Below are 24,650 nucleotides of genomic sequence, written 5' to 3'. Positions count from 1 at the left end.
CCCCGCGGGGAGAGGGCCGGGCTGCAGTCCCGGGGCTGGGGACGGGCCCCTCCTCTCCCGGGCCCGACCGAAAGCTGCATGAAATGGTCCGTGGCAGTTGTCCCCGAAGGAAGAGCGAGTGTTCGGCAGCTGCAAGGGGGCGGGAGGGACACGAGACCGAAGGCAGGAGGATGGGGGTTTAGCCATTGTGTGCAGCTGGCTTGGTTGCGCTTGTACAAACTGATTGTGTCACAGATGTATGTAAAATGGGAGAGTGACAAAATCTGGCACTGAATATGTAGTTTCAGCAACCTTGATTGAGTCGCTTTCATTACACATTAACTGCACAAGCACCGTCTCGTGGTGTGAACATGACTGCATGGTTCCCAGTTCATGCACAGCTATTCACCGTTTCATTTTCCTTGCTCAGTTTGTGGCCCCACACGTTACCAACGAATCAAATTCTCTTCTGAAGACTGAGGTACAGTTTAATCAAGGCTTTTTGGTGGCATTCATCTCTGTAGCATCTGAGCCCGTTAGGAACCTTAATTTATTTTAAAGACAGCCCTTTGGGAAAACAATATCCAGTTATTATGCAGGTAAAATTATTTGCAGTTTTGGGGTGGAAAACAGTGGCACAGAGTGATAAAGGTCAAAAGCATGAATGCATCTGATTGATCTAAAGCCTCTGCTCCAGTGTGTAGCACTTCGTACTTCATAGTTTCAAAATACAGCTCCCAAAAATTCCCTTGCAGCAATGGATACTTTCTAAATCTTACCTTAGGGCACCAAGGTAGGCGTCTAGAGAGTAAGGAGCACAGTTAGGATCACCTTGAAAAGTCCAGGCTGTCATCATAGGGGAACTTTGTAGCAGAGACAGAATCTACTTCTCCAGCATGTCGCTGAACTGAGAACCTCTTGTTGCTTCCTGCAGTCTCCTGCCTCATTTCCCTCTGAACAGATGGACCTATTTCCCGTAGCTTCTTTCACTGCATACGCTGCTCAATCCCCAGGGAACCTTTGTGCTCAGTAAGGTGGAGATCCTATGGAAAAACGTGTGCATGCATTGCAGTGCAAGCTGTAATTACATGATTCCAAAGGATCTGAATTAAGGCTGCGAAATGTCAGGAAGTTCCAACAACGGATAAAGCTTTTAGCTTTGCCTGGTAATATGCATTCATTTCTGCTCTTTTACTGTGGTTTTGGACGTTTCAGGTCTCTCTACATCTAATTAGGCAAAATAGTTCAAATTGTATATTATGTCGTGATTTGCCCTCTTAGAATTATGTATTTCTCCAGCGTAGATACCATGCGTCACATAATAGGTGACTTAAAATCAGTAAATATCATATATCTGATTTATATGTAGTTAAGTGCAAAACATTTCAGTTATTACATTTTTAGCTGAAACAAATAAATAGATTACAACTGACCATTCAGTTACAAAAGAAATTTGCATGGCAGAAGAAAAACAATCAATTCTAGCTGGTTGTTGGCTTTGTGAAATTTTGTGTCACCCATTCAGATAGCGATTCAATGTGAGATTCTTATGACCATGGGTGTGTTAAAAACTATAGTTTTACCGTCATGAGATTTTTCTCTTCCCACGTTACAGGATTCTAATGCAGGCGTTTTGTATGTTTCAGTGGTCGAAGGGTTAGCTCTGCTGGATTTAGGGGTCTCGCCATATTCTGGAGCTATTTTTCATGAGGTCAGTATGCACGCTTCATTTTAAACGTGATATTCAAGTGGCACATTTCTTAGTCTTACTGCTCACGGACTGGCAAAGGCTGGGGACCTGTCTTGTCTCAAAGACTTCAGAGAACTTGGAGTCATGTAGTTGTCTGTGCAATAGTTGTATACGTAGTGACTAGCACAATGAGGAAATGCAGTTCATCATGGAATAACTCGTTGCTGTGCAGATGATAGACATCATAATATTTATTACTGCATAAGGAGAGTCTGAAATAGGGGAAATCTGTAATAAGTAAAACATTCTGTTCACATCCAGATGTTCCTTTCAGCAGAGGCCGGAGCAGGGAGAGATAGTGTCATTGTGAGTCTGAACACAGTTTTACTGGATAGCAGCATCTTGAGTTTCTGCATTTGCAGAAATATTAACATCAGCACAAGCATGCATCTTGAAAACGCCTCGTTCCTCCAAACACTTAAGCACCTGTGGAGTTTTTGTGCCCTTGAGTGGTCTTACTGATATGAAGGTACACTCATACATAGTGTCACCTAGGGGTGAGGCAGATGCTTTGCATACCTCTGAAAACTTGTTTCTCTTCAATAAATTCTCCTTCTTTAAACACAGTTTTCTTCCAGACTGGAAAATATTTTCCCATGCTTATTTATGCCATCACATTATTTCAAAAGTATTTCAAAAGAAATATATTTCCTCACAGCGAAGACTGAATTTACACCATGTAAATACAGTACTTCCAGATTACGTTTTTCCGTCAAAGGAATAATTCAGAAACATGCTCTTCCTCTTACCCTAGAAGGGAAAAGCTGTTGGAGTAAAAGAATGATAGGACCGTAGTCCTACTGCTTTATGTTTTTAACATGCTTTCTTCTTTTTGCTTTATAAAAGACTCATCTAAACAACAGGCTAAAGAATGAAACCAGCTATGCAGGAAATACTTTCAAAAGTACCTGCAAACAACCTGAAAAAATAGATTCTCTAGAAAAAATTATTTTCTAAAGCTGTTCTTCATATGCTTTCTATTGTAACTCTACCACTATACTGGTAGAATTGAAAAGTTGGAATAGAATATACTTTTCAAAGTTGACGGTGTCTTTTATAAAGTGCATTGAGAACTTTGCAAGGAAAAAGACCAGTAAGTGTGCTTTGTTTCATCACTTTACTCTGAAGTAACAGCGTTGTAGAAGAGGCTAAGGAAAATTGCCTTTCGCAGTCTCTCATAGTACTGCTCCATTTTCCTCATCAAATCACCAGTTGTTCTGTCTGGACAGTATTTGACATGGGCTTCCCTTCTGCTCTCTTTTAGACCCCGTTGATAATATATCTCTTCCACTTCCTGATTGAATATGCTGAATTGGTGTTCATGGTAAGTGCTCCTGGAAAGCTCCTCTTGAAAGGTCTCATTCTGTGAAATGCTGAGTATGACTTTCCTTTTAGTCCTGCAAGAATCGGGGACCTTCAGCCTCCCTGTAGTTCAGATTCCTGCTGAGCTCACAGTTTAATTAGAAAGGCAGCTTTGCCTGTACAAATCCATGTTCGGGCTTTTCCCTTGTTGTACATGTTCCTTCTTTTTTGTGAGTTCTTGGTTAGATAAGTATCCACGCAGAGGGACAGGAAGTTGGCATTTTGTTTCAAGTTTCAAAAGTTACCTCTTAAAGGTCAGAATATTTTGTCCCCCCAGTCTTATCCCTACACTGCAGTGTTTCTCACTAAAACCCACTGCCAAACCCCAGGCCTGCAAAGAGGGCACAAATGGGTTAGTCCTCCAAATGTCTCCTGTAAACTATTCTCCGAGTCTGCGTAATTCAGAAGGACAGAAATCATATAGCTGGCTGCACATGCCACCTGGTGGAGCCTCTCTCCCCGGATCCCTGCTGGGCAGGTCTCATGCAGAGCTAACAGCCATCTGCGTTGTGCTTGTGCTGATTGTTCAGATGACTGTACGGCTGCCTGGTAAGTTTGGGACAGCTCAAGGCACTGTCGTGCTCGATTAATGGACAGGTGGGTTTAGCCAGCTGGGCACTGCCCCAGTGTTGCCTGTGCTCTAATTAGATCAGTGATTCTATTACCCTCACATACTTCTTTCACCTTAAGTCCCCACTCTCTTGTTTTGTAAATATTAATATCTTTGATACAGCTCATGGCTTCAAGGTTAAGCGGTGGTGTGTGAGCACAGTGTACAAATCAGCAGTCTAGTGTTTTTAAAGCTTGTTTTTTCTTCTCGTGAGCTGAGTCAGATCAGAGTCCTTATTGTATTACTGTCCAATATCTTTTTCTCCATTTGTTTATTTTGCTTACAGTCAGTCTGTCTATGCCTTGCTTTTTTAGATAACTGATGTGCTAACTGCTGTTGCCCTTTACTTGGCCATTCAGGACTTCAACAAAGTTGTGGTAAGCTGACTTGCCAGTGTTGCTGATCCTCTTCTCCCAGCAAGTATAAATATCTTGTACCAAAGAAAACACATGCCAGATGATGCAGTATCAACCAGTCCTCGTTGCAGTAAATCTGATCATATCTGGATGATCAGTAAACATGGGGACTGAATGTGGTAAACAGCGGAGGTATTTTAAGTTTTGTTGTGGCAGTATTGCGGTATGAAACAAATTAGTGTCCGTAGCTACCACACTGCCCTTGAATGATGATCACAGCAGTGTAGATTCTTTAATCGAAAAGGAGTGTAAAGAATTTGAGAAGTTTGTGAGAATGCAATAGCCAATGAAATGCGGACAAGTCTAGGGTCATGGTACACAAGATGGGATGTGAGATTTTAGAACGTGTACTGAAAACCCACCTTCAGTTGTTGTGGCAGTTTGCAGTATGCAGAATTTAATTACTGGACTATGGATTTGGCAAGACTTCTGGCAAGACTTGAGCACTTCTTTTCTCACCTCTGCTCCTGCTACAATCTTCTGTAAATTTTGTAGCTAGAGCCTGGAATGTTTTACCCTGAATATGGTTTGTATTTGCACACAGCATGAATTAATACACAGACTGGAAATGTGTAAAGGAAGGAATAAACCTTCCAAGGATGCTGAGGTGACATAAATCATTCTACTGAGCAAGGTGAAAGTCTGACACCAAATATTACTTGTTCCTTTCAGATTATAGGTACATGTATTTTGAGGTGAGCTCTCTCATAAGTAGCTCAGAGAACATTTTGTATAAGCTGTGTAATGCTGTGCGGTCTGCGATCCTAGAGGGGCAGTGATTCAGCATCAACATGAACAGGGAGGCTGCATTTTCTACAGCATCTCTGTGGTCTCCCGTCCAGCTACATACTTGTTCCTTGTCCTCTGAGGTTGGAGAAATAACTCATGATAGAATGACAGCCGTGTAAAAATCCTGTGTGTGAGCTACTTTGCTCATTGAGAATTTATTGCCAGCATCTCTCTCCTTCTGTCTCACCGTGATATAGTTCAGTAGGTTCATAATTCAGATTTCTCTTTTGTCTCCATAGAGAGCATCATAGAACAAGATAGATTAAAGAGAGAGATCTTGGGTTCCTAAAGGAGATTTGGCATAGAGGTATCCATCTTCAGAGTAGCAAAGACCGCATGCTTCTGTGACTTGGTTTCTTAGGGGCTTGTATGTTGAACAGTGAATTTATAAAGTCATTGGAGATCCAGACAAGCTTTAGGAAGATTGAAAGTGTTAAACTCTAGCGTGGTGAATTCAGTCAGCTGTGTCAAGAGTTAGACACAGGTAATTAAGGAAGTTCAAATAAGTAGAGATTATCTGCTTTCTCATGACTTCCACTTCAGTTGTTATGTATTTGGGAAAAGAGAGGGGGTTTTTGTTCTGTTTGTACAACACCTCACATAACATGAGTTTTGGCTCACGCCTGGGGCTCATATATACTGTTCCACAGTAATGGAAATCCTGAGTGATAAGAAATAATGACTTTCCTCATCTGACAGTCTTCGGTCATTCTCTCTTGTTCAGTTCAAAAAGCAAAAGCTCCTAATAGAACTGGATAAATATGCACCAGATGTGGCTGAACTCATCCGGACGCCCATGGAAATGCACTACATCCCCCTCAAGGTAGCACTATTGTAAGTATTGCTTCTTGTAGGCTGCTTTGGTTCCTCAGCTCCCTTTGGGTTTTATTTGTCTGATTTGGGGCTTCAGCATTTGTTGAAGAATTTTTTTTTTTCCCCAAGAATTCTGAATTTCCTATTATACATAAAAATCCCCTCAGCTCTGAATACTCGGTTTGAAAGTGAAAAGCAGATGCTTTTCCAAATGTTTGTTGCCAACAAGTAAATTCACTCAGGCCCTCTAAGAGGCTCAACAGCATAAGGTCATTAATTTGGTAGCAAGAATGTTGTGTCTGCACAGATCACATGCCCATTTATTCTGCCTGTATGCTAATGTCATCAAAACTGATTTTATGCCTCCCAAATGTCTCGGGTGTCTTTTCAGAAAAGTTAGGACAATTTTTGAGCAGTCAAACAAAACGTTTGCTGAATATCACAACTTGAATATCCCAGAATTGCTTATAATAATTCAAAAATATTTTCAGGTTGTCATCTTAATAGTGTCATGTCTTGTTGTTCCTCTGTATCCTAAATACTTTTTATTTCAGAAAACTTCAACTAAAATAAATAATATACAAGCAAGGTACTTAATGTCAAAGAATTATTCTTTTAATTGGGGTTTTGATGTGAATAAATTATCATCTGAATTATTCTGTGTCAGAGAGAGTTTTCCATTAGATAAGTTGTTATTTTTTCTTATTTTCATATGAATTTTGTAAAATGGTAAATTCCCCAGGGCGAGAGAGTCTGTAAATTGCAGACTGTTTTGTATTTAACATTGTTGCACGTTACCGCAGCAAAGTTGGCATTAAGTTGTACCTATTCTGCTGTACGCTGTCTCTCTGGAAACACAGAAAAAGCCTGGGACTCAGAGAAGTGGGAAAAATGTTTATGTAAAGAGATAATTAGGAAATCATCAGCCCTGTCTATTCACTCTGATGATTGATTTAGTTACTAGCAAGGCTGATTGATACATTATCTTGCTTATTGTATTGGTAATCCTTCCAAACATTCTTCTGTGCTTTTGAGGTTATTGTAATTCTCATTTCCAAAAGCAGCTGGCATCCTTACTAACTAAAGTGTGGCTGCATTCTGGAAGGTAGAAGTGTTCAGAGTTTGCTGTCTTTCCATAATTCCAGTTAAAATATGCCAGGTTTTCATAGCTGGCAGGTTTTGTGCTCAGATCATGTCATGGTGAACAGAAATGATTGCTCTGCCGTAGCAGGAGTGTGCAGGTGCCATTGGGTTTGGGGAAACTGCTCGTGCCTGGGGATTTGTTTCCATCTTGCTATCTTCTTATTTTTATTACTTTCTCAGAGTCAGTAGATATGAGTAACAGAAAGAGTTTACTTTGGACCCAGTATTCCTAGGTCTGACTGGATAAATGCACAATGTTTCTGCAAAACAAGGAACATTTTTGGTAGTCATTTTCTAGGATAGAACTTGCATTTTAGCCATCTTCCCAACCGTCTCCTTTTCTCCAGTGTGCTCCCTGTGGCCACTGTGTCCAAGGCTACAATCCAAGAATCTGTTTTTTGCTCCAGACTAAAGAACCTGTTCAGCTGAGTTAATTTGATGAGGAAAGGATCCCATCAAATGTAAATAAACAAAAAGAAATGGCAAACTGCATCTGTTTTTCCTTTGAACGTCTCTTTAATTAGATGGTATATCCTTTGAATGGCATGAATGTAACTCGACCTTTGCTCTTTTTCAGCTACCTGTTAAACCCCTACACTGTGATGTCTTGTGTGGCAAAGTCCACCTGTGCCATCAACAATACTGTCATTGCATTCTTCATTTTAGCTACAATAAAAGGTAACATAATGAAGAAAAAATGGTTCATTATGTCTTTCTATAAAGATCAGAAAATTAGCAGAAATTAAATCAAGGTGGAACTTTACAAATATGATTGCTACAAAGATCTCAGTGAAACACATCAGAAACGGGGACTGGAGCAAGGTCAAAGTTTGACCTGAAATCACAAGAGATCAAGAGACTTTATAGTCAAGTCAAAACTTGCTTTCATCTCAGTGTACCTAGGAGTTTAAGAACTGACTCCTTTTCCTGGATGACTTTGAATAATTTTCTGTTTATGAAGAAATGCCTGTCTGTGTGTAGGAGGACATAATGCTCTGCTGCTCTTTCTTTTGTACGTGAATATACACTTAAAGTGTTGTATACAATTTATTTTCAAAGTGTATCTTTGAACTTTTATTCAAAAGCAAGCAGTTGCCTGCAGCTATTATTTGGCTTTCACTCACAGTTGTAACCTTGGTTTGAAATTAGCTAATTGAGCTTTGGGGAAGCAGAAACAGTAACCAAAGACCATACCGACACAGCTGAACAGATTATGACAGAATAGCTGTTTCATTCATTTTGTGCATAATGCCAGGTTTCTGTTTCATTTATGACTCCCCAGTGCTGAAGTCTTTTAGCGTATGTGATTTGTACTAGTCACATAAGTTTTAGGAGTTCTGTGCTGGATCAGAGGAAAGCTCAGTCTGATCTTTTGTCTCCAGCAGTGCCCAGACCCAGACGTTGCGAAGAAAGCTGATATAGATTGTTTTTATTAGTGTTTCCAAAAGAAAGTTTTCCTCCAATTATTGACTAATTGAGGCAGGAGGGGTTTTGGTTTAAAAGCATTTGCAAAAGCAAACGAGTGGGGTCCGTTTACTTAAACTGATTTTTAACTGTTCACTGATAGCATAAGACAAATAGCTCAGTCATAGACAAAACTGTAGTGGCTGCCGCCTGTGTTTTCTCTCTGAGTGGGAGTGTGGCAGCCTCTAGGTTTTAAAGTGGGCAAAGAGAGGATATCAGATTATGACTATGATTTCTGGGTACCAATTCTTTAGATCTGTGCAGAATTGAACACTCGATAAAATAGAGGATAGGGAGGTTTCTGTCTAGGAGAGTGTAGTTGAAGAATGGAGAAGGCTCATCACCAGGTAACCCTATATTTTCTCTTTCAAAAGGTGGAAGCAGAGAGAAGCTTACTGAGTGTTTGATGTCAGTAGGCTGACAATTAGTCCAATGCACTAGAATTCTTGCTGTCTAAGCTGTATTTTTACAGATGACTTCCATCGAATGACATAAGACTGGAAGTTATAACCAGGCTACTGCACTGGGTGCTTGTATTTTTATTGTTTAACCTGGGATCTTTTGCACTTGATTTCTGGTTTTGGTAGTTGGGCAATGTGAGTACTCAGCACTTAGCTCAACCTGAGACACCTCAAATAAAGCTTCCTCAATAACAGCATTCATATTTTTAAGACCACTTGGAAAAGCTGTGCTAATCCTTTTTACGCCTCAGTTTTGGTATCTGTAAAGTAGGGCTAATGCCACTTCATTCCGTCAGCTGCAGACTTTCGCTTGCTCTCTTTCACAGAGCTTTGCTGAGGGCCCTGACGCATTCTGGTGACGAGGTTATCCAACATGCCCAGTATGAGTATAACAGCTGTTTCATGGCAGATATGACTTAAGTGAGTGTATTCCCATGCATAAACAGCAGACAGCATGGTCTATATATAGACTGAATTACATGAATCTCTGTATGTGAATGATAGGAGATATAAACCACTCAGCGGTTCTTTCTTGTGGGAGAATCACCTTGGTATGAGTCATTCTCCGTTCAAAATGTAGTTAAGAAAAGGACACTGTCCAGGACACACTCTGCTAAAAACGCCTTTAAGCGGTGTTCTGATATTTGTAAAGCCCCTGCAGAGGGTTATGCATTTCTTCCCATTTGGACTTCCTGTCTGGAAGGCTGTTTATATTAAATGTTCCTTACAAATGAACATTTTTTTTTTCTTTGCAGGTAGTGCCTTCCTCAGTGCTGTGTTCCTGGCCTTAGCAACATACCAGTCACTCTACCCTCTCACATTATTTGCTCCAGCACTGCTTTACCTTCTACAGGTAGATGATTTCTAACTGTTGGTACCTGTTGTCTTCTTGTAGCTGTGCAGAGACAGTCCTTAGCTATTGAGAGGGAAGTCGGGCAAGTCCTGAGTTGCAGAAAAAGTGACTCTCGTCAAACCACGGGAAGTTTGAAGCCTTAATGGGGATGCCTGTGCATAGAGAGAAGGGAGCAGAAAGTCATCTACAGAACTGGCTGGTGTTTAGCTTGCCCGAAATAAGTGCTATTCTTTGTGTCGTGTGAATAACAATGAGGATTTTAGACCTGGAGAGGAGGAATGAGGAGCTGTATGTTTGAATCACTCAAACTCTGAAATGCTGATTTGGAGTTTAATGGCAAAAGGCATGTGCTTGTGAAAGCGGCTGGTTGCCCTTGTCCTTTCTCCCTCCCCATTAACAGGACCCCTGAATTCCAGCAGGGCTGACCTTGGTCATTCATGGGTACACAGTGCCTCAACTGACAGACACTGCTCCAGACAAAACTAGCGCAGCAGTAGGCTGGTAGGCACATCTGCAGGCAGGGGTAGGGTTTAAAGCTGAGGCAGCTCTTTGCTAGTGAGTGGATTCATCACCGGTTTGCCTGCATGCTTCCCGCTGGTCTCTCTTAGCTCTTGTGCTGATACTATAAACAGTGACTTAACCAAGAATCCAAATTATAATGCACTTAATGAAAACTGATCATTTGATAGTCTTATTCTGATACGGGAGCAAGGTGAGGCTGTGACCACTAGCAAAGGACTTTTACCCCAATTCACAGATCACTTGGTGATCATTTTTATTATTTTTGCCATTCTGAAAGTCCTGCTGTTGAGTGTTTTGCCAGTGTTTCTTCGTTGCTTCTGTTCTGTCTCCCTCATGATTTTTATAACTAATCTTAACTACAGGTTTATTACAGCCTATTCTCAAATCTATGAGCTTCAAAAGAGAATGGCGAGTCAGTTCTAGTCCATTTTTTTCCCTGACTATCATCTGACATGAATGTCTCATTTTTTTTCAGAAATTTTATTGTTATTACTCTTTGCAAGACAAGAACTTCTGCAGAGTCAGTGTTGCTTTTTCAGTTTGATAATTTTTAGGAGTGTTTACTTTATATATTTTATATTTTGGTCTCATTTGTTCTCTTTTAACTTTAGTCAAAGTAAAGCAGCAGAAAAGTACAAGCGTTGTGTTCACAAGCAACAACAAGTGCTTTGATATGTGAATGCCTAATTTGCAGCTTTTAAAGGGGATCATGCTAGTGTGTGTTCTTTTATCCAGATTTGTAAATGAACTTTCCTGCATTCTTTGTACAGAATTAAATAGCTTTTCTCCAGCACTTTCCAATCTGTCCTGCCAAAAATCCTTGGTAAACTTGCTTACATTGTTCCAGCAAGTGGCATTAAACACACTATGACTGAGAAAACAGAACATGCTTTACACAGAGCCCACATCAGTTAGAGCTGGCTCTCTGTACATCTCCTGCCAGTGTAAACCCTAGTACCAAATGGCAAAGCTGCATCACTGACTTGGAGCTGCAGAACTCTGAGCGATTCCCAAAGGTGTTTGCCCCTGTGTGTATATTTGTCTTTACAAATGCAGTCAGGGGACCTCTTGGAGTGAGATACCCATATGTCACGTTATGTGACAAGGGCTTGTGGTTGACTTATCAGGACATGTGGCAGTGGCAGGACTGCAGCAGTTGTCTTTGTCTGAGGAGGCAATCTTTTAGAGGGGCTCCTTTGTGCTTAGGAACCCACTGGATGTCCTCTTTCTCTGCTTTCAGCAGAGCATGAGTGCCAGTCCATGTGGTGGAGACCTGGCATCACAGGGTGGTGGGTCATGGAGCAGGGCTGTCCGTCACCCAGTTGATATGGGTTCATGCAGTAGAAGGCAGGCAGCAGTACAGTATTGCAAACATCTAAGATACAAGTATAGCTGTGAGGAGGTGTGTGTAAATCTTATATTGAGTGCATGAGACTTGACTCGCTGCAAGCAGAAATGACCAGCTTAGCTACTGTATTTTCAAGCACAGTTCTGGAAATATGTGCAATATGACTTAACTGGCCAGAGTGAAGAACATCAAGCAAATTGTGCTTGAGAGCTGCTCCTTCCAGTGCCATAGTGCCAGTGTTTGATGCTTTCTTTCATCGATTTAAAATTACGTTCTGAACGCTCGGGCTTTCTTGTGGCTTTCCACCTGATGAGGGATATCTGCTGCTTGTATTTCATTTTCAGCGTCAGTTCATACCAATAAAACTGAAAAGTAAAAGCTTCTGGCTCTACACCATGCAGTATGCAGCCCTGTACCTGTGCAGCCTAGTGGTGATCATCTGCCTCTCCTTCTTCCTCCTCAACTCCTGGGATTTTATCCCATCTGTTTACGGGTTTATGTAAGTATAAGGACTCTTACTGTTTTTTCTGTCTAGCCCCCCCCCATGTTGTTTCTTGTGCATCACACACAGGTGCCCCACTCCCTGTCCTAAGGAGTGTGTGATCTGTGATTTTATTGGCAATGCAAGAAAAGAAAGAGCGTGTGGAGAAGAGCAGGCATTAGCCAACTTCTGTTAATTAAGTAACAGCAAGAATTAGAGAAGACAGGAGATGTTTTCCACTGAGTTGATTGGAAATGGATTTGATCGTTGAGCTACCGTGGCTGTGAAATTTTCATCTCTGGAGAAATGTCTGCTTGGGAACGGTTTAAATCCTGCTGGGGATAGGGAAGGATTAGTCCTTTTTCTCTCCGGGTTTTCACCCCTTTGGTTTCTCTTCCACGGGTTTAAAATATAGGTCCTCCATCCAGTAGCACACAATGATTAATTAATGTAACAGAAGCAGGGCAGTGAAAAACAACCATTTAAAAATACTACCTTGACTTTTCTTTTCAAATTTCAGCCTCTCTGTTCCAGATCTGACACCCAATATTGGCCTTTTCTGGTACTTCTTTGCAGAGATGTTTGAACACTTTAGTCTTTTCTTCGTATGTGTGTTTCAAATCAATGTGTTCTTCTACACCATTCCCTTGGCAATAAAGCTAAAGTAAGTATGTTTCTCTGCTAGTTTTTTTACTCTCATTTTTCCGGTGGAAGCTTATAAGGCTGGCGTCAGATGTCTGGATCTACAAGCCTGAAAAAAATAGTCTTTTAACAGGGCCTATCCTCTTCATTTCCCAAAGTTTCAATCTTTATTCCTCTTAAATAGAGTGAGTTGGGCTCTGCTATGCAACAGACGTGTTACAGGCATCAAAAGAGAGAGCAGAAACTTAGGCTATAGAGGTGCCTGCTCCCTGCCAGCATAAGCCAGTGTAGTCAGAAAGCAAGAACTCTTGGCTGCAGCTTCAAGTTAGTTACTGTCAGGAAAAAAGTGAAAACTTTCCTAGCAGACTGCGCTAACAACATTACCCTTCTTTCTGATAAAAACACCCGTTAACACGCCTGGATTCTCAGTGAGCTTATCCTGTTGGCTTGGAATGGATACAGACATCATGACATACCAGAGGGATAACTATGGGCTTCTCCAAATAACCTTCAGACAGGAGGTGCTGCTTGCTTTTCGGTGAATAAGACAGAGCTGGGGAAGAGCAGCCCAGATGACCAACTGTATAAATGTATGTTGAGTTGAGACATAAAGTTTCTGTGTGAGGGCAGCAAGCAGATGTGCATCCCCTTATACTGCTTCTCTGCAGAGCAGCTCAGTCTACCCCGCCCAGCACTCAGAGGCTTGTTTGGAGAGAACAGAGAGCCTCTTTGAGCCTATCCCACAGTACATTTGTGCCCTTGCTGATACTTATTTCCAGTTTCCAGAGACCCTACTGCATCCTCTTATCCTTTGTGTCTTACCCTTTCTAGGGAACACCCTGTGTTCTTCATGTTTATCCAGATTGCAATCATTTCTATCTTCAAGTCCTATCCCACTGTGGGAGACATTGCACTGTACATGGCCTTCCTTCCAGTCTGGAGCCACCTTTACAGATGTAAGTTCTTTGTGTTTGATTGTTCCTTATCTGGAATGGGAAAGGGCCTGTCCAATAATTGTCACCATTAAACCAAACCAGGCCCATGTCCACAGGCTCTTGTGGCCTCCTTGGGGTGTCTGGAAGGAGGCTTGATTTTTCCAGTGATACAGTCTCTAACGTGTCTTTAGAACTAGGTTGAAATTGGTTGAGGAGGGAATTTTCACTTGTACCTTATCTTCCCCCTCTCTCCAAGTTGTTCTGAAGATTAACTTTTTTCTAAGAACCTTTTACAGTCCTGCACAAGGGATGTGGCTTATTTAAAGTACATCCATCCTTCAAATGCTTCACTCCCATTTAAGGCTGTGTAATTTGAACACTGCTCCTGCAATTGGCAAGTCCCCCAGCCTTAAAATCCTGCACCTTGCAGTGGTTCTTTGTTTTGCATCTGCTTTTTTGCTTAGAGTGAAAGTAACTGAATTACTCCAAGCAATTTTCCAGTTTTTCTTAAATGCTTCATAAAGAACCTCTTTAGCTGTTTAAATCACCAGAGAGCTTCCTGATGATTTTCACATCAGTCTCTAGAACCTGCCACACTGGGGAGATTTGGAAGCGCTGTGTTTTTCCTGGTGTTTCTTGCTTAAACCAACTGCTTTGGCCAACCCTGCCAGGTTGTCCGGGCCTTTTACTGCAGTCTTCTCTAACCCAGGCCAAGTGTGTTTATGGACAGCTAGCCTGTTATGTCAGGAGACATAATGGACATCATCAGGAGTCAAGAGACTTGGAGACCATCTGCTCTATTAGTTTCGGACTAAGGAAAGCTAAGGCCAAAGCATCTGTGATAAAACAGGGCAGGAAGCCACAGGCTAGCCCTGAGCATGTCACAGCCATAGCAGGTGATGTACTTCTGAGAAATCCCGATTCAGTGTAGTTCAGTTGCATGTTCAAGCATGCAGATAAGGGGACTACGACCAGTGAGAGGGACAGTCATCTGTCACATGCTCCCACCCCACAGTGAGTGAATAAGAAGTTTTAAAAGATAGGTGTGAACAGGTTTGGATGTGATAATGCTGTTAAAATGTCAGATAGCTCACTTCAGCTGCAGAATGATCGGGAGTCTTTCAGTTACCTTCAGGGACATTGGCTGCGCTATAGCCAAGCACAGCAACACAAGTGCCGGGATGAATTATAATACTGCTGCCAAAGGACAGGCATAAATAGTTCACAGAAAACAAAATCTCTTCTGGCCTAGTAGCTCCCAGCTCTTTTAGACAAAGTTGTGCTTGGTTTTTGTCCATCTGACACATACTCATGCAGACTAACGGATTCTGGCCACACTTGCACCTCCCGAGGTCATGTGTTTGTCAATGCATTTGGCCTATATGAGTTTCCTCCTTTTATGGTGCTTTCATTTCCTTACCACCTCCCAAGAAAGTATCTCTCTTCCTATGGCCCACAGGTTCATTTTTTTCCTTTGTCGTCACCTGGATGAGGCTAGGGAATGGTGTGCTCTGCTCTCTGAATCATGATGCTGGTGGAAAGGCCCTTCTCAAAACTGCTAGTTACTGTAGTGTGGACACCAAAAGGCCAAAGTCCTCTGAGGAAGAGTGTTTGGAAGCAGGACCTAGAAAGAATGAGGATTTCACATTCAAGCAAAGGCAGAAGTATTTGTTTTAAAGGGAAATATAGTGGATTTCTTATAAAAGCTAGCCAGGAAATTATTAAAGCAAACTGTGAAAGATTATTGGAGAGAAGTATGTGTTGGCAAGTGCCTCTCCCCCACTGCACATACCCTAAATACCATTGCTGGTTGCGTGAGCATGGCTGCTCAATAATGCATCATTTTAACAGCTTGGTTTTCTTTTGCAGTCCTCCGGAACATCTTCATCCTGTCATGTGTGCTCATTGTCTGCTCCCTCCTGTTCCCCGTTCTATGGCATCTATGGATTTATGCAGGAAGTGCCAACTCCAATTTTTATTATGCCATCACGTTGACTTTCAACATAGGGCAGGTTAGTAGAGCGAGGCAAACAAGGCTGCACGTTGGGTAGGTCGCTGGATCGGGTGTCCTGTCAGCAACAGTGAATTCTGCAGGATGTGTCTAGCTCTTTGCATCCTGTGTAGTCCTGCATAGCAGCTTCCTGCCTCTCCTTGCTCCAGCTGAAATCTGCCTAGTCCTCACCTTCTGGCACACTAATGGGAAGGAGCTCTTGTAGTATTTGAGCTACAGCTTAACAATCCAACTAGACTGCACTGCAAGTTACATGGTCTGTTGCTTGATAGCAGGGGAAAAGCATCTCAGTAGGGCAGGACTAAGAGCACAAGTGAATGAAGAAGGGGAGCTAAGAGGGGAAATAGAAAAACCCATGGGGCAGCAGCAGTGGGGCCAGACAACAGGCAAATGAGAACTGCCCATACACGGGGACATGGCACCAATTTTTCTGAGCGTTGTACCTCACTGAAACGTAAGGTTGTGGGCACATGCAGGGTCCCAGTCGTGCCAGGGCTTGCTCTCCCTGCTTCTCTCAAGGCCATTCTAGATACATGACTTTCACTAGCCTTAGGGGAAACAGAGCTTAGCACCCCTGGAGGATGGGGTTCAATGTACACAGTTGCTACAACCTTTTCTAAGTCCTTCCTCTTCTCTGTGCTATTTCTTATGTCCCTAAGCCCTGGGACAGTTTCACATGTGGGTGAGCAGAATGTTCATTTCATGTTAAAGTTGCCTTTATTTTGAATGTGCCTCAGCCATTTATGTTTGTCTGCTTCTCCTAAAACTAGAGGAGTGGTTTTGCCAGGGGCTGAAAATCACCTGCTTGTACATCCCCCACCCCCTTGATAAATGGGGACAAACACCCATTCTGTAAAAGCAAAAAGAGACTCCATGCAGTGAGCGGGGTGAGGAAGAGTACAGAGATACTACTAAGAAGGACTTGTAGGAAATTGGGAGTGGGTCATTAGCTCTCTAACTACATGTCTTGCTATGGAATGAAAGGAATAGTAAAACTTTAGAGATGGCAGGTTTGATATTCTAAGAGAATTTTTATTTCCTACCTGAGAAAGCCATAGCAGATCCTGCAAGGTCTTGTGCTCTGTGTAAATGCAGAGCAAAAATCTGCTTTCTGATTTCCTTGTGAGAAAGAACTAGCCCTCATCCCCACTAACCTCAGCTCTTTCTTTTCCCATTAAGACATCTGCACAGAAGTTTAGTGAAAAGTAAAATCAACCATATTGATATAGCATGTCAGTAGTCAGCCATGGTGTTCAGCAAAAGAAGCGGACAGAATAAGCATGGCTGTTTTCACTCTCTCTGGGCACCTCAACCCTTCTCTGTCTGTTCTCCTTCGCACTTTCTCCTCTGACCTCAGCAGTCTGCAGCCCTGTTTCTCTTTCCCTGGTCCTCCATATCCTCCCGTCCTGCCACTGAGCCTTCCCCGCAGCTGTATTTAACAGTAACCCAAGCAGGCTCTGGCTAACAGCCTGACTGTCCCTCCCTCCGTCCCCTTAGCACTGCAGCATACTTCAGGTGAGGGTCTCCCTGGAGTGAATTCCCCAGGGAAATGGATGAACGCACTGTCCCAAAGTAAGAAGTGATGCATTAAGCGGCATCTGGACATTAGGACAATAACTACTAGCTTGGTCTGGCACCGAAAAGGTTTTCCACTCCAGTTATGTGATGCTGTTTCCAGACGGAGGAGGTCAGCATTCCTGGGGAAGGGTCGCACTACAAGAGGCTAAATGACAAATGGCACTACTGAGCCAGCAGGTCACTGCCTGCGCTTACAGCAGCCCAGCCTGCCCCTGCAGAGGCAGCTTGCCCAAGGTGACTGCTTTAGAAAAACTGCTGAGACCCACTCTTGCATTCTCAGTGCTTTTAGGCAAGGGAGCAGTCACACCATGGTGCCTCAGTACAACCAAAGTGGGGCTGAGGAGGGGAGGGACCTTGTGATTTCCACATCAGGTTTCCACGTTCACTGCGGTTCTCTGCAATGCACTTCAGTTGTGATTTCACACTACAACATGGCCAGTGGCAATACCAGCCTAAGGTACGCCCATCTCCCGAGCAACACAGGACGGTGCCAACGTCCATGTGTCTGGCAGCATGCTCTGACCTGGATCAGGGGAAAACCTGGGGGATAGCCAGCTCTGTTCACCACTTAAAGGGAGACAGTGTGCAAATGTATACACAGGGTTGGCTGCCCCACAGAGAGGGCATGACAGCACAGGGGCAGGAAGGAGATGCAGAAGTGATGGGGGTGGAAGCAGTGCTTTTATCTGGTGTTGCTCCTGGACGTTGTACTGTGAAGCCACAGCCTTGACATTTCAGCACTTCTCTTCACCCCTTAGCCTGGTAAGTATCATTTTGTTAAACTGCTAAAGCTTCTGTTTGCTAAGGCTGACCTGAGGAGCTGTGGTATTCCTTCTGCTGCCTGCAAGCTTCTTACCCTTTCTGAGTAGAAATGGCTGTTGAAAAACAATCACAATTAAGAAGTATTTAATAGCAATCAGCAGCAGGAGACTTTCAGCATTTGGGTTGAACTGCATGACAGTGCTTGCATGGAAGGAGTCCTGTGGGTGAGGCTGAGATGGTCTGTAAAGCTGTGGCACAGATGGACCTGCCATTGTCATATATTTTGGTCAGTTTATGGAGCTACTGTCTCCTTAGCAGAGATGTCTGTGAGAACACACTAGTAGTGCAACAGATATTAGTTTAAGTCTCCCTTGGCTTAATATTGCAAGGCAATGGACAAGGAGTGTTCACAGGATCCCGGTGTGTCCTCTCGCAAAGCGTGATGAACAGTCTAAGAACTTCTTAAACCCCTTCAAGGTCTGTCACAAACACATGTCCCTGTTTATTCCTTGTTCTGAAGCACCACTGATGTGTCTGAACATCTCACTTCTGCAGATCCTGCTCATCTCGGATTATTTCTATGCCTTCCTTCGGCGGGAGTACTACCTCACTCATGGACTCCATTTGACAAGGCAAGATGGGACAGAGGCCATGCTTGTTTTGAAATAAGGATTGTGCCCACCATTCCCTGGGACATGGACCACTCTAAGGAACATGCAAAGCTTGGGGTATGTGGGGTGGGTGGGCAAGGTTCCCCGAATGAGTTCTGACTTTGGGAATGATACCTACTGAAAGAAAGGGCTGAGGTTCTGGGAATACCCTCCTGAGCTGTGGGCTCAGTGCAGAGACTGTAAGAACTACAAGTAGGAGCTGCAGTGCCTCCGTTGGAGCATCTCCCTTCTTCCCTGAGCTGTGCTTTTCACTGCGACCTCAGCCATCAACTCTGGGGCAGTCCAGCAGGAACTGGAGAAAGTGTCTGAGCTAAAACCAGGGCTGAATCTGTGTCCCAGAAAGAGCTCAGACCATAAACTGTTTACTTTACTATCACTGCTTCTTGGAGATGTTTGCTTCTCCTGGAAATTTCCCCTTCGCTGCTTTGACCAGTAATGCTCCCGCTTGGCACAAGGCAATCTGTGGGTACCTGGTGCCTAAGCCCTGGCTGCAGATGCCATTTCTTGTTTCTCCTACTGTTGCGGGATCTGGAAAAATCACATGTGCTCAGGCACAGTGGGTGCTTGTGAAACAAATCGGTGACCAAAATGAATGACCTGTTGGAAGGAGGACAGCTGAAGCTGCTGCCACAGGTAATAACCCTGGCGCTCAAACACTAGTAAGAACTGGAATTGGGGTGAAAGCAGGAGCAGGGTGGGTACTGGGTAACTAACTGTTCTATCCCGTTGAAGCAACACAGACATTTTCATGTCAGGAGCTGCACAGAGGCATTACAGGGTCTCAGAAGAAGGAAGACTACTGTGGAGATAGATAGACTCCCGCTACTCCTTGTTTCTGTAGGGTAACAAAGCTTGGCAGTGCAGGGCTCACACTATACCGTTGTGATCGCTTGGGGCAGCAGCCTGGACATGGAACAAGCAAGCTGCCTGCCTGGGCTAGGGACCAGGAGCTGTCAAAATCTCCCCTTTAAGGCCCCAGACCAAATCCAGAAGGAGCCTCAGCCACCGCTGTTGTTGAGTTGTTGGGCTCCAGGTGTTCCACAGTTGCTTAACACTACGGGATATGCACTTCCCCATGTTACCCCCTTGCAAGTACAGTGATGGTATCTTGTGGCTGTGCACAGCGGACTCCGTTAAAGCACTACCCCTCGGTTCCCCCATGGTTCCCCTCTGTCTGTGTTCAGACCTGCTCACTTCAGAGCTGCTGCCGCTGCTGACCTGGTGAACGTGACCCACTGGGGCAAATCCACCAGGCTGGCTTCTTGCTCTGCTGGTTGCGCGGTGGCACTGAGAAGCAGTAACTGCAGTGTGAAAGCCTTCTCACTGGTGTTGGGGCAGCAGGCAGCCCCAACTGATCCCAAGAAAAATCCAAAGGGCTGGGAATGTGACAACATCGAAACCAAACTGCACCTGGTACAGAGCAACTGAGAGACCAACGTGCCCAGGCGGTTGTCAACAGCTTTTCTTTCTTTCTGGACAATTAAAACTTTTGCCTTACTGCACTGCTATTAGCGCTTTGGTGGGGGGGTGTTAATCCGAGCCCAGCTCAGCCCCCTGTGCTCAGCTGCTCCGGCCGGGGCGGGCCGTCCAGCAGCCCTGCGGCTCGGGCCGCAGCAGAGGCACATGGAGGCAGGGCTGCTCTGGGCTGCCGGCTGTGTGGCATTTCAAGGAGCATAATAAACTGTGCAAGTTTTAAACACCTCTTGTGTACAATATGTTGGGGGGGGGGATGGGGGTGTGACACTGGAGGGTGAGTGGGGGCTGGGAGGCACCGAGAGGCACATGGAGGGGTTGTGAGGGGACTTGAAAGCAAACACAGGGGTCAGGAGGGAAAACAAGTGGCCCTGGGGCACACCAAAAAGCAAACAGACGCTCCTGGGGCACACTGAAACCCACTCCCAATTTTAGGAAAAGCCAGCTATGCACAGTTCAACCCGCCAGCAGTGTAAAAGAAAATAAGAGGGTAAACAGCTGGGGCTATCTGGGGGCTATCCATTTTACAACCCCTCCTCTTCCCACAAAGCAGAAAATAATTCGCCCATCAGGAGGGAGACGATGCTGACGGGAGGCGGCAGAACTGAGCCGAGGGGCCGTGGGCAGCAGCGCCGTTCTGTTTCCAGCAGCTGAATTTGTTCCTGTGACTGTGCCCAGGGCCCCACCCCTGGCCACCCAGCAGCCCCCCCCCAGGCTGGCTCCAGCTGGGTCTCCCAGGGGAGCAGGGCCCAAAGTTGGACTCAGAAGTGGTCCTGAGAAGAGGTAACGGTGTGAGCACTGGGGGCAGAGGAAGAGCATGGGGCAGGGGCATGGGCACTGGCATGAACAGGGGCAGGGGCAAGGGCAGGAGCCGAGGCAGGGGATGAGGCAGGGGCACAAGAGGGCCGGGGCAGAGACAAGGATAGTGCAGGGGAAGGGGCAAGGGGCAATGGGCAGGAGCAAGGGCAGGGAAAGGGCAAGGGCAGAGGCAGGGACAGGAACAGGGAAGGGGCATGAGCAAGGGCAGGGGCAGTGCAGGGATAGTGCAGTGTCAAGGGCAGGATGGGCAGGGGCAGAATCAGGGGCAGGGGTACAGAAAGGGTGGGGCAGGAGCAGGGTCAAGGGCAAGGCAGGTGCAGGGGCAGGGGCTGGGTAAAGGACAGGGACAGAAGCACTGGCATGGGTAGGGGTATGGAAAGGGCAGGGGCAGGGAGAGATATTGAGGCAGGGGCAGGGATGGGGCAGAAGCAAGTGCAGGGGCAGGACAGTGTCAAGGGCAAGGTCAGGGACAGGAACTGGGCAGGGGGAGAAGTAGGGATAGGGACAGGGGCAGGGATGGCTGTCCTATGGCAGTTCAGACAGGGACTGGGTTCCCCGTCCTGGCTCCTGAGCAGGGGGTGGGTCCCAGGGGAGGCTTTTGGGGCCACCGGGACCTCCTGGCCCACCCAGGGCTCTGCCAGTGGCCAAGTGTCAGCTGTGCCAGGCACCAGGAACCCCCAACCTCCTGCTGCCATCCTTGGACCACTGCTGCCATCAAAGCCTGGTGGGGACAGTGGAGCTGGGACCCACCCACCAGGGTAGCCAGGACCGATGGGGCTGCAACGGGCCCTGCCATGGAGGCAAGGAGCAACCCCAAAAATGCCTGCAGTGGGGCCAGGGCCTGGGACAGGCCACTGCAGCCATCATGCCACCATGCCGGGCATGCAGAAACTCCTGTATTGGCATAAATGGGACGTTTATGGCTCATGGCCATGCAGGCTGCTTTGGGGAGGGAGGCACCAGTGGGACGGGGACACACTGGAACAGCACAGCCCTCCCTGGTTTGCAGGAGCTTCTCCAGTGGTGCCTGAGACAGGAGGATGCCTCAGCCAGGGGTTTACTCCTCCTGCAGCCGCCAAGCCCCACCAAGCCCCAGCTCTCCCGGGGGCCCTGGCTCACCTGACTGTAGGTCATCAACCCAGGCTGTCTCTCCCAGAGCGAGGGGCACATGTTACCACATCCTCCAGGCAGGTGTTGGCAGTTACTACAACCATTGCAACAGTCGTGTTGTAAAGAGCAACACAGGCACGACCTGCCAGTTGATCCCAAAACAAGGGCTCCCCCACGGCCTCGGGGCTCCCTGCTTGGCAATCCAGAGCCTGGCCCAGGCGGTGGCTGGGGTGCAAAGGAGGTGATGACCACTGGCCACACAGCGCCTGGCTGGAGGGGGACACCTGCCCACCCGTCCCAGCACCTTGCAAGACCTGGCTTTGCAGGGGGGGCACATCTTGGACCCCCATGAACCAGGAGAGGCTGTCAGCATCCCCACCCACCGTGTCACGTGCTGGGTGGCCAGGGAGGGGCCAGTGCAGGTGAACATTAACACGGGGCGGTGTCGAGGGCTCCCTGGCAGTGTGGCTCAGAGCACCCCGGCAGCATCCACATGCCCATGATGAGGGGACTCCGTGCCCGCTACCACCTCCTGGTAGGTCCAGTGTGGCGGGGTCCCACATGGCAGTGTGGGTGCTGGGAATGAGCTCCGGGGCAGCATCGGGAGACACCAGCCAGGCTGGACGCATGGCCAGGCAGACAGGGCCTGCCCTGGGGCAAGCAAGGGGCCAGGGAGGTGCGGAGGGTGATGGACGTGCTTGGGACCTGCCTGTTTAGCCCTGCTGCCCTTCCCCGCCCACCCCCCCACCCTGGGGGCAGGAGATGTCCTGCCACCTGGGACTGCCTTTGCTCATCCCTCTTGTCCCCTCAGGGTGTTTCCTGCCTGCCCCCCCCACCAGCAGCAGGGAACCGCTGCCCACTCGCCCTCGGGCAGGCGCTGCACCCACAGCCACCCTGAGCACATGGCCAGCTGAGACACTTGTCACCAGCTGCCACAGGACCAAGGCACATCCCTGACCCCACGCGTGCTGTGGGCCAGCCCGGCCGTGGGCAAGGAGGGGAGCAGTTGGGCTTCACCTTTTCTGCTAGAGCTGAGGTTGGGCTGAAGTTGTGGAAGCCTCCCCGCCTCTTCTTCCTCCTCCTCCTCGGGCAGCCCCACAACCTTGAACTTCCGTGTGCAGTAGTGTCATGGCCTGGCAGGGTGCCAGGGCACAGCATGGCACGGCATGGTACGACATAGCACAGCAGGGCTGTCAGGAGCAGCAGGCAGCTGGGAGCTGAGCTGCAGGCTCAGCCAAGTGCCCATCCCTGCGGCCTTTGGGCCCCTTCGCTCAGCCCCTGGACACAGGATGGAAGACACCCCATGCAGGGCGGGTTCGGGGATGCTGTTCCCTCAGGACCCGCAGAGATACTTACCTCCACCTGCCCCCAGCCCGACCAGGACGAGGAGCAGCCCGTGGGATGTGGGGAGCCAGTTGGAGAGGGGCAGCCGGGCTGGGAGAGAGCCCCAGCAGCAGCCCCAGCCCTGGAGCAGCTGTGCAGGCTGGTGCTGAGCACACCAAGCAGCATCCTGCGGAACGAGGAGTTCCAGGAGGTGAGAGACCCTCCTGCCAGCATGGGGATCCCACCTTCATGCTCACCTCTCCTGCGCCACGCAGCTATGGCCACTGTCCTGCCAGGAACTGGTCCAGTGCGAGGCCAGAGAGGTGACATCCCCCTGTCCCTGGGGACAGCCACCCCAGAAGTGCTGGGGGCAGGGGGGGGATGCTCAGGGATACATCTCAGAAGGGCTCTCAGGGTGAGGATGCTTGGGGGAAGCATCCTGGGAGGCTGCTGCATGGGCCGAGAGCTTGAGGAGACCCCCTTGGGAGCATGCTTAGGGGGAGGATGCTTGGGGACACCTTTCGGGAGGGTGCTCGGGGGGGGGAGGAGGTCTCTTGAGAGGATAGTTGGAGGAGGGGAGGGTGCCTGGGGAGACCTCTCGGAAGAATGCTTGGAGGGAGGATGTCTGGGTAGACGTCTTGGGAGAATGCTGGGGTGGGGTGGGGTGGGGAGGCTGCTCAGAAGCAGCTGCCAGCCCCGGCTGAGCCCACTCTGCCCCAGTTGGGCCCCCACCTGCCCCCCCGGCTGACGCAGCAGCCCTGGCGCCTGCTGTACTGCACCGGGCGGGATGGCTTCAGCCTGCGGACCCTGTACCGGTGCGGAGGCCAGCCGGGCTGCCCTGCCCTGCTGCTCATCAGGGACACAGAGGCACAGGTATGGCCGGACCTTCCCCAGCCCAGCTGCCCCATGGTGCTGGGGGCAGCGAACCTGGCATCACCCGGGGCCTGGCCACATCCTCGCTGCTGCCAGCAGGATGGGGGGTGCCTTCCAGCGTTGGGGAGCCCCATCAAGCGCTGCGGCATGGGACTCCCCCGCTCTGTTCCCCCCAGGCCTTTGGTGCCTTCTGTGCCAGCACCATTCGCTGCAGCAATAGCTTCTACGGGACAGGGGAGACCTTCCTCTTCTCCTTCTCCCCAGAGCTGAAGGTGGGGGCTGCAGGCTGCCAGCCGCGGGGTACCCTGGGGGGGTGGGGGGGCTGGTGATGCCCCTGGGACCCGGCCACACCTGGGGGTCCCCAAGGTGCTGGGGAAGGGTCTGGGGTGACATGACTGCACTTAGCCAGACGTGGGTGAAGCAGCCAGGGGACCCTGCCGGCTGGGGTCCCCCGCGGTTGTG

At 47.3% G+C, this 24,650-nt stretch overlaps 2 protein-coding genes across 2 annotated transcripts in view; both read left to right on the top strand.

The window, feature by feature from the left end:
- The window catches only part of PIGU (phosphatidylinositol glycan anchor biosynthesis class U), a 61,325-nt gene extending 42,717 nt beyond the window's left edge, over nt 1–18,608 (top strand). Inside the window, exons 2-12 of the mRNA XM_009283271.2 lie at nt 1,595–1,690; nt 2,994–3,053; nt 4,016–4,078; nt 5,631–5,740; nt 7,440–7,540; nt 9,543–9,640; nt 11,855–12,009; nt 12,512–12,655; nt 13,465–13,589; nt 15,438–15,580; nt 18,475–18,608. Coding sequence (XP_009281546.1) covers nt 1,595–1,690; nt 2,994–3,053; nt 4,016–4,078; nt 5,631–5,740; nt 7,440–7,540; nt 9,543–9,640; nt 11,855–12,009; nt 12,512–12,655; nt 13,465–13,589; nt 15,438–15,580; nt 18,475–18,588 — 1,209 coding nt within the window. The 3' untranslated portion in view covers nt 18,589–18,608. The remainder of the gene's footprint in view (nt 1–1,594; nt 1,691–2,993; nt 3,054–4,015; nt 4,079–5,630; nt 5,741–7,439; nt 7,541–9,542; nt 9,641–11,854; nt 12,010–12,511; nt 12,656–13,464; nt 13,590–15,437; nt 15,581–18,474) is intronic.
- Nucleotides 18,609–22,494: 3,886 nt separating this feature from the next.
- Nucleotides 22,495–24,650, top strand: part of TLDC2 (TBC/LysM-associated domain containing 2) — a 4,079-nt gene continuing 1,923 nt past the window's right edge. Inside the window, exons 1-4 of the mRNA XM_009283270.1 lie at nt 22,495–22,527; nt 23,365–23,526; nt 23,997–24,188; nt 24,365–24,460. Of these exons, the coding sequence (XP_009281545.1) occupies nt 22,495–22,527; nt 23,365–23,526; nt 23,997–24,188; nt 24,365–24,460 (483 nt within the window). The remainder of the gene's footprint in view (nt 22,528–23,364; nt 23,527–23,996; nt 24,189–24,364; nt 24,461–24,650) is intronic.

This window comes from Aptenodytes forsteri, unplaced genomic scaffold, assembly GCF_000699145.1.
Source record: "Aptenodytes forsteri isolate BGI_AS27 unplaced genomic scaffold, ASM69914v1 Scaffold38, whole genome shotgun sequence".
Taxonomy (NCBI): domain Eukaryota; kingdom Metazoa; phylum Chordata; class Aves; order Sphenisciformes; family Spheniscidae; genus Aptenodytes; species Aptenodytes forsteri.
Note: the sequence above shows the minus strand (reverse complement) of the source record. Positions and strands in the feature narration are given on the sequence as shown.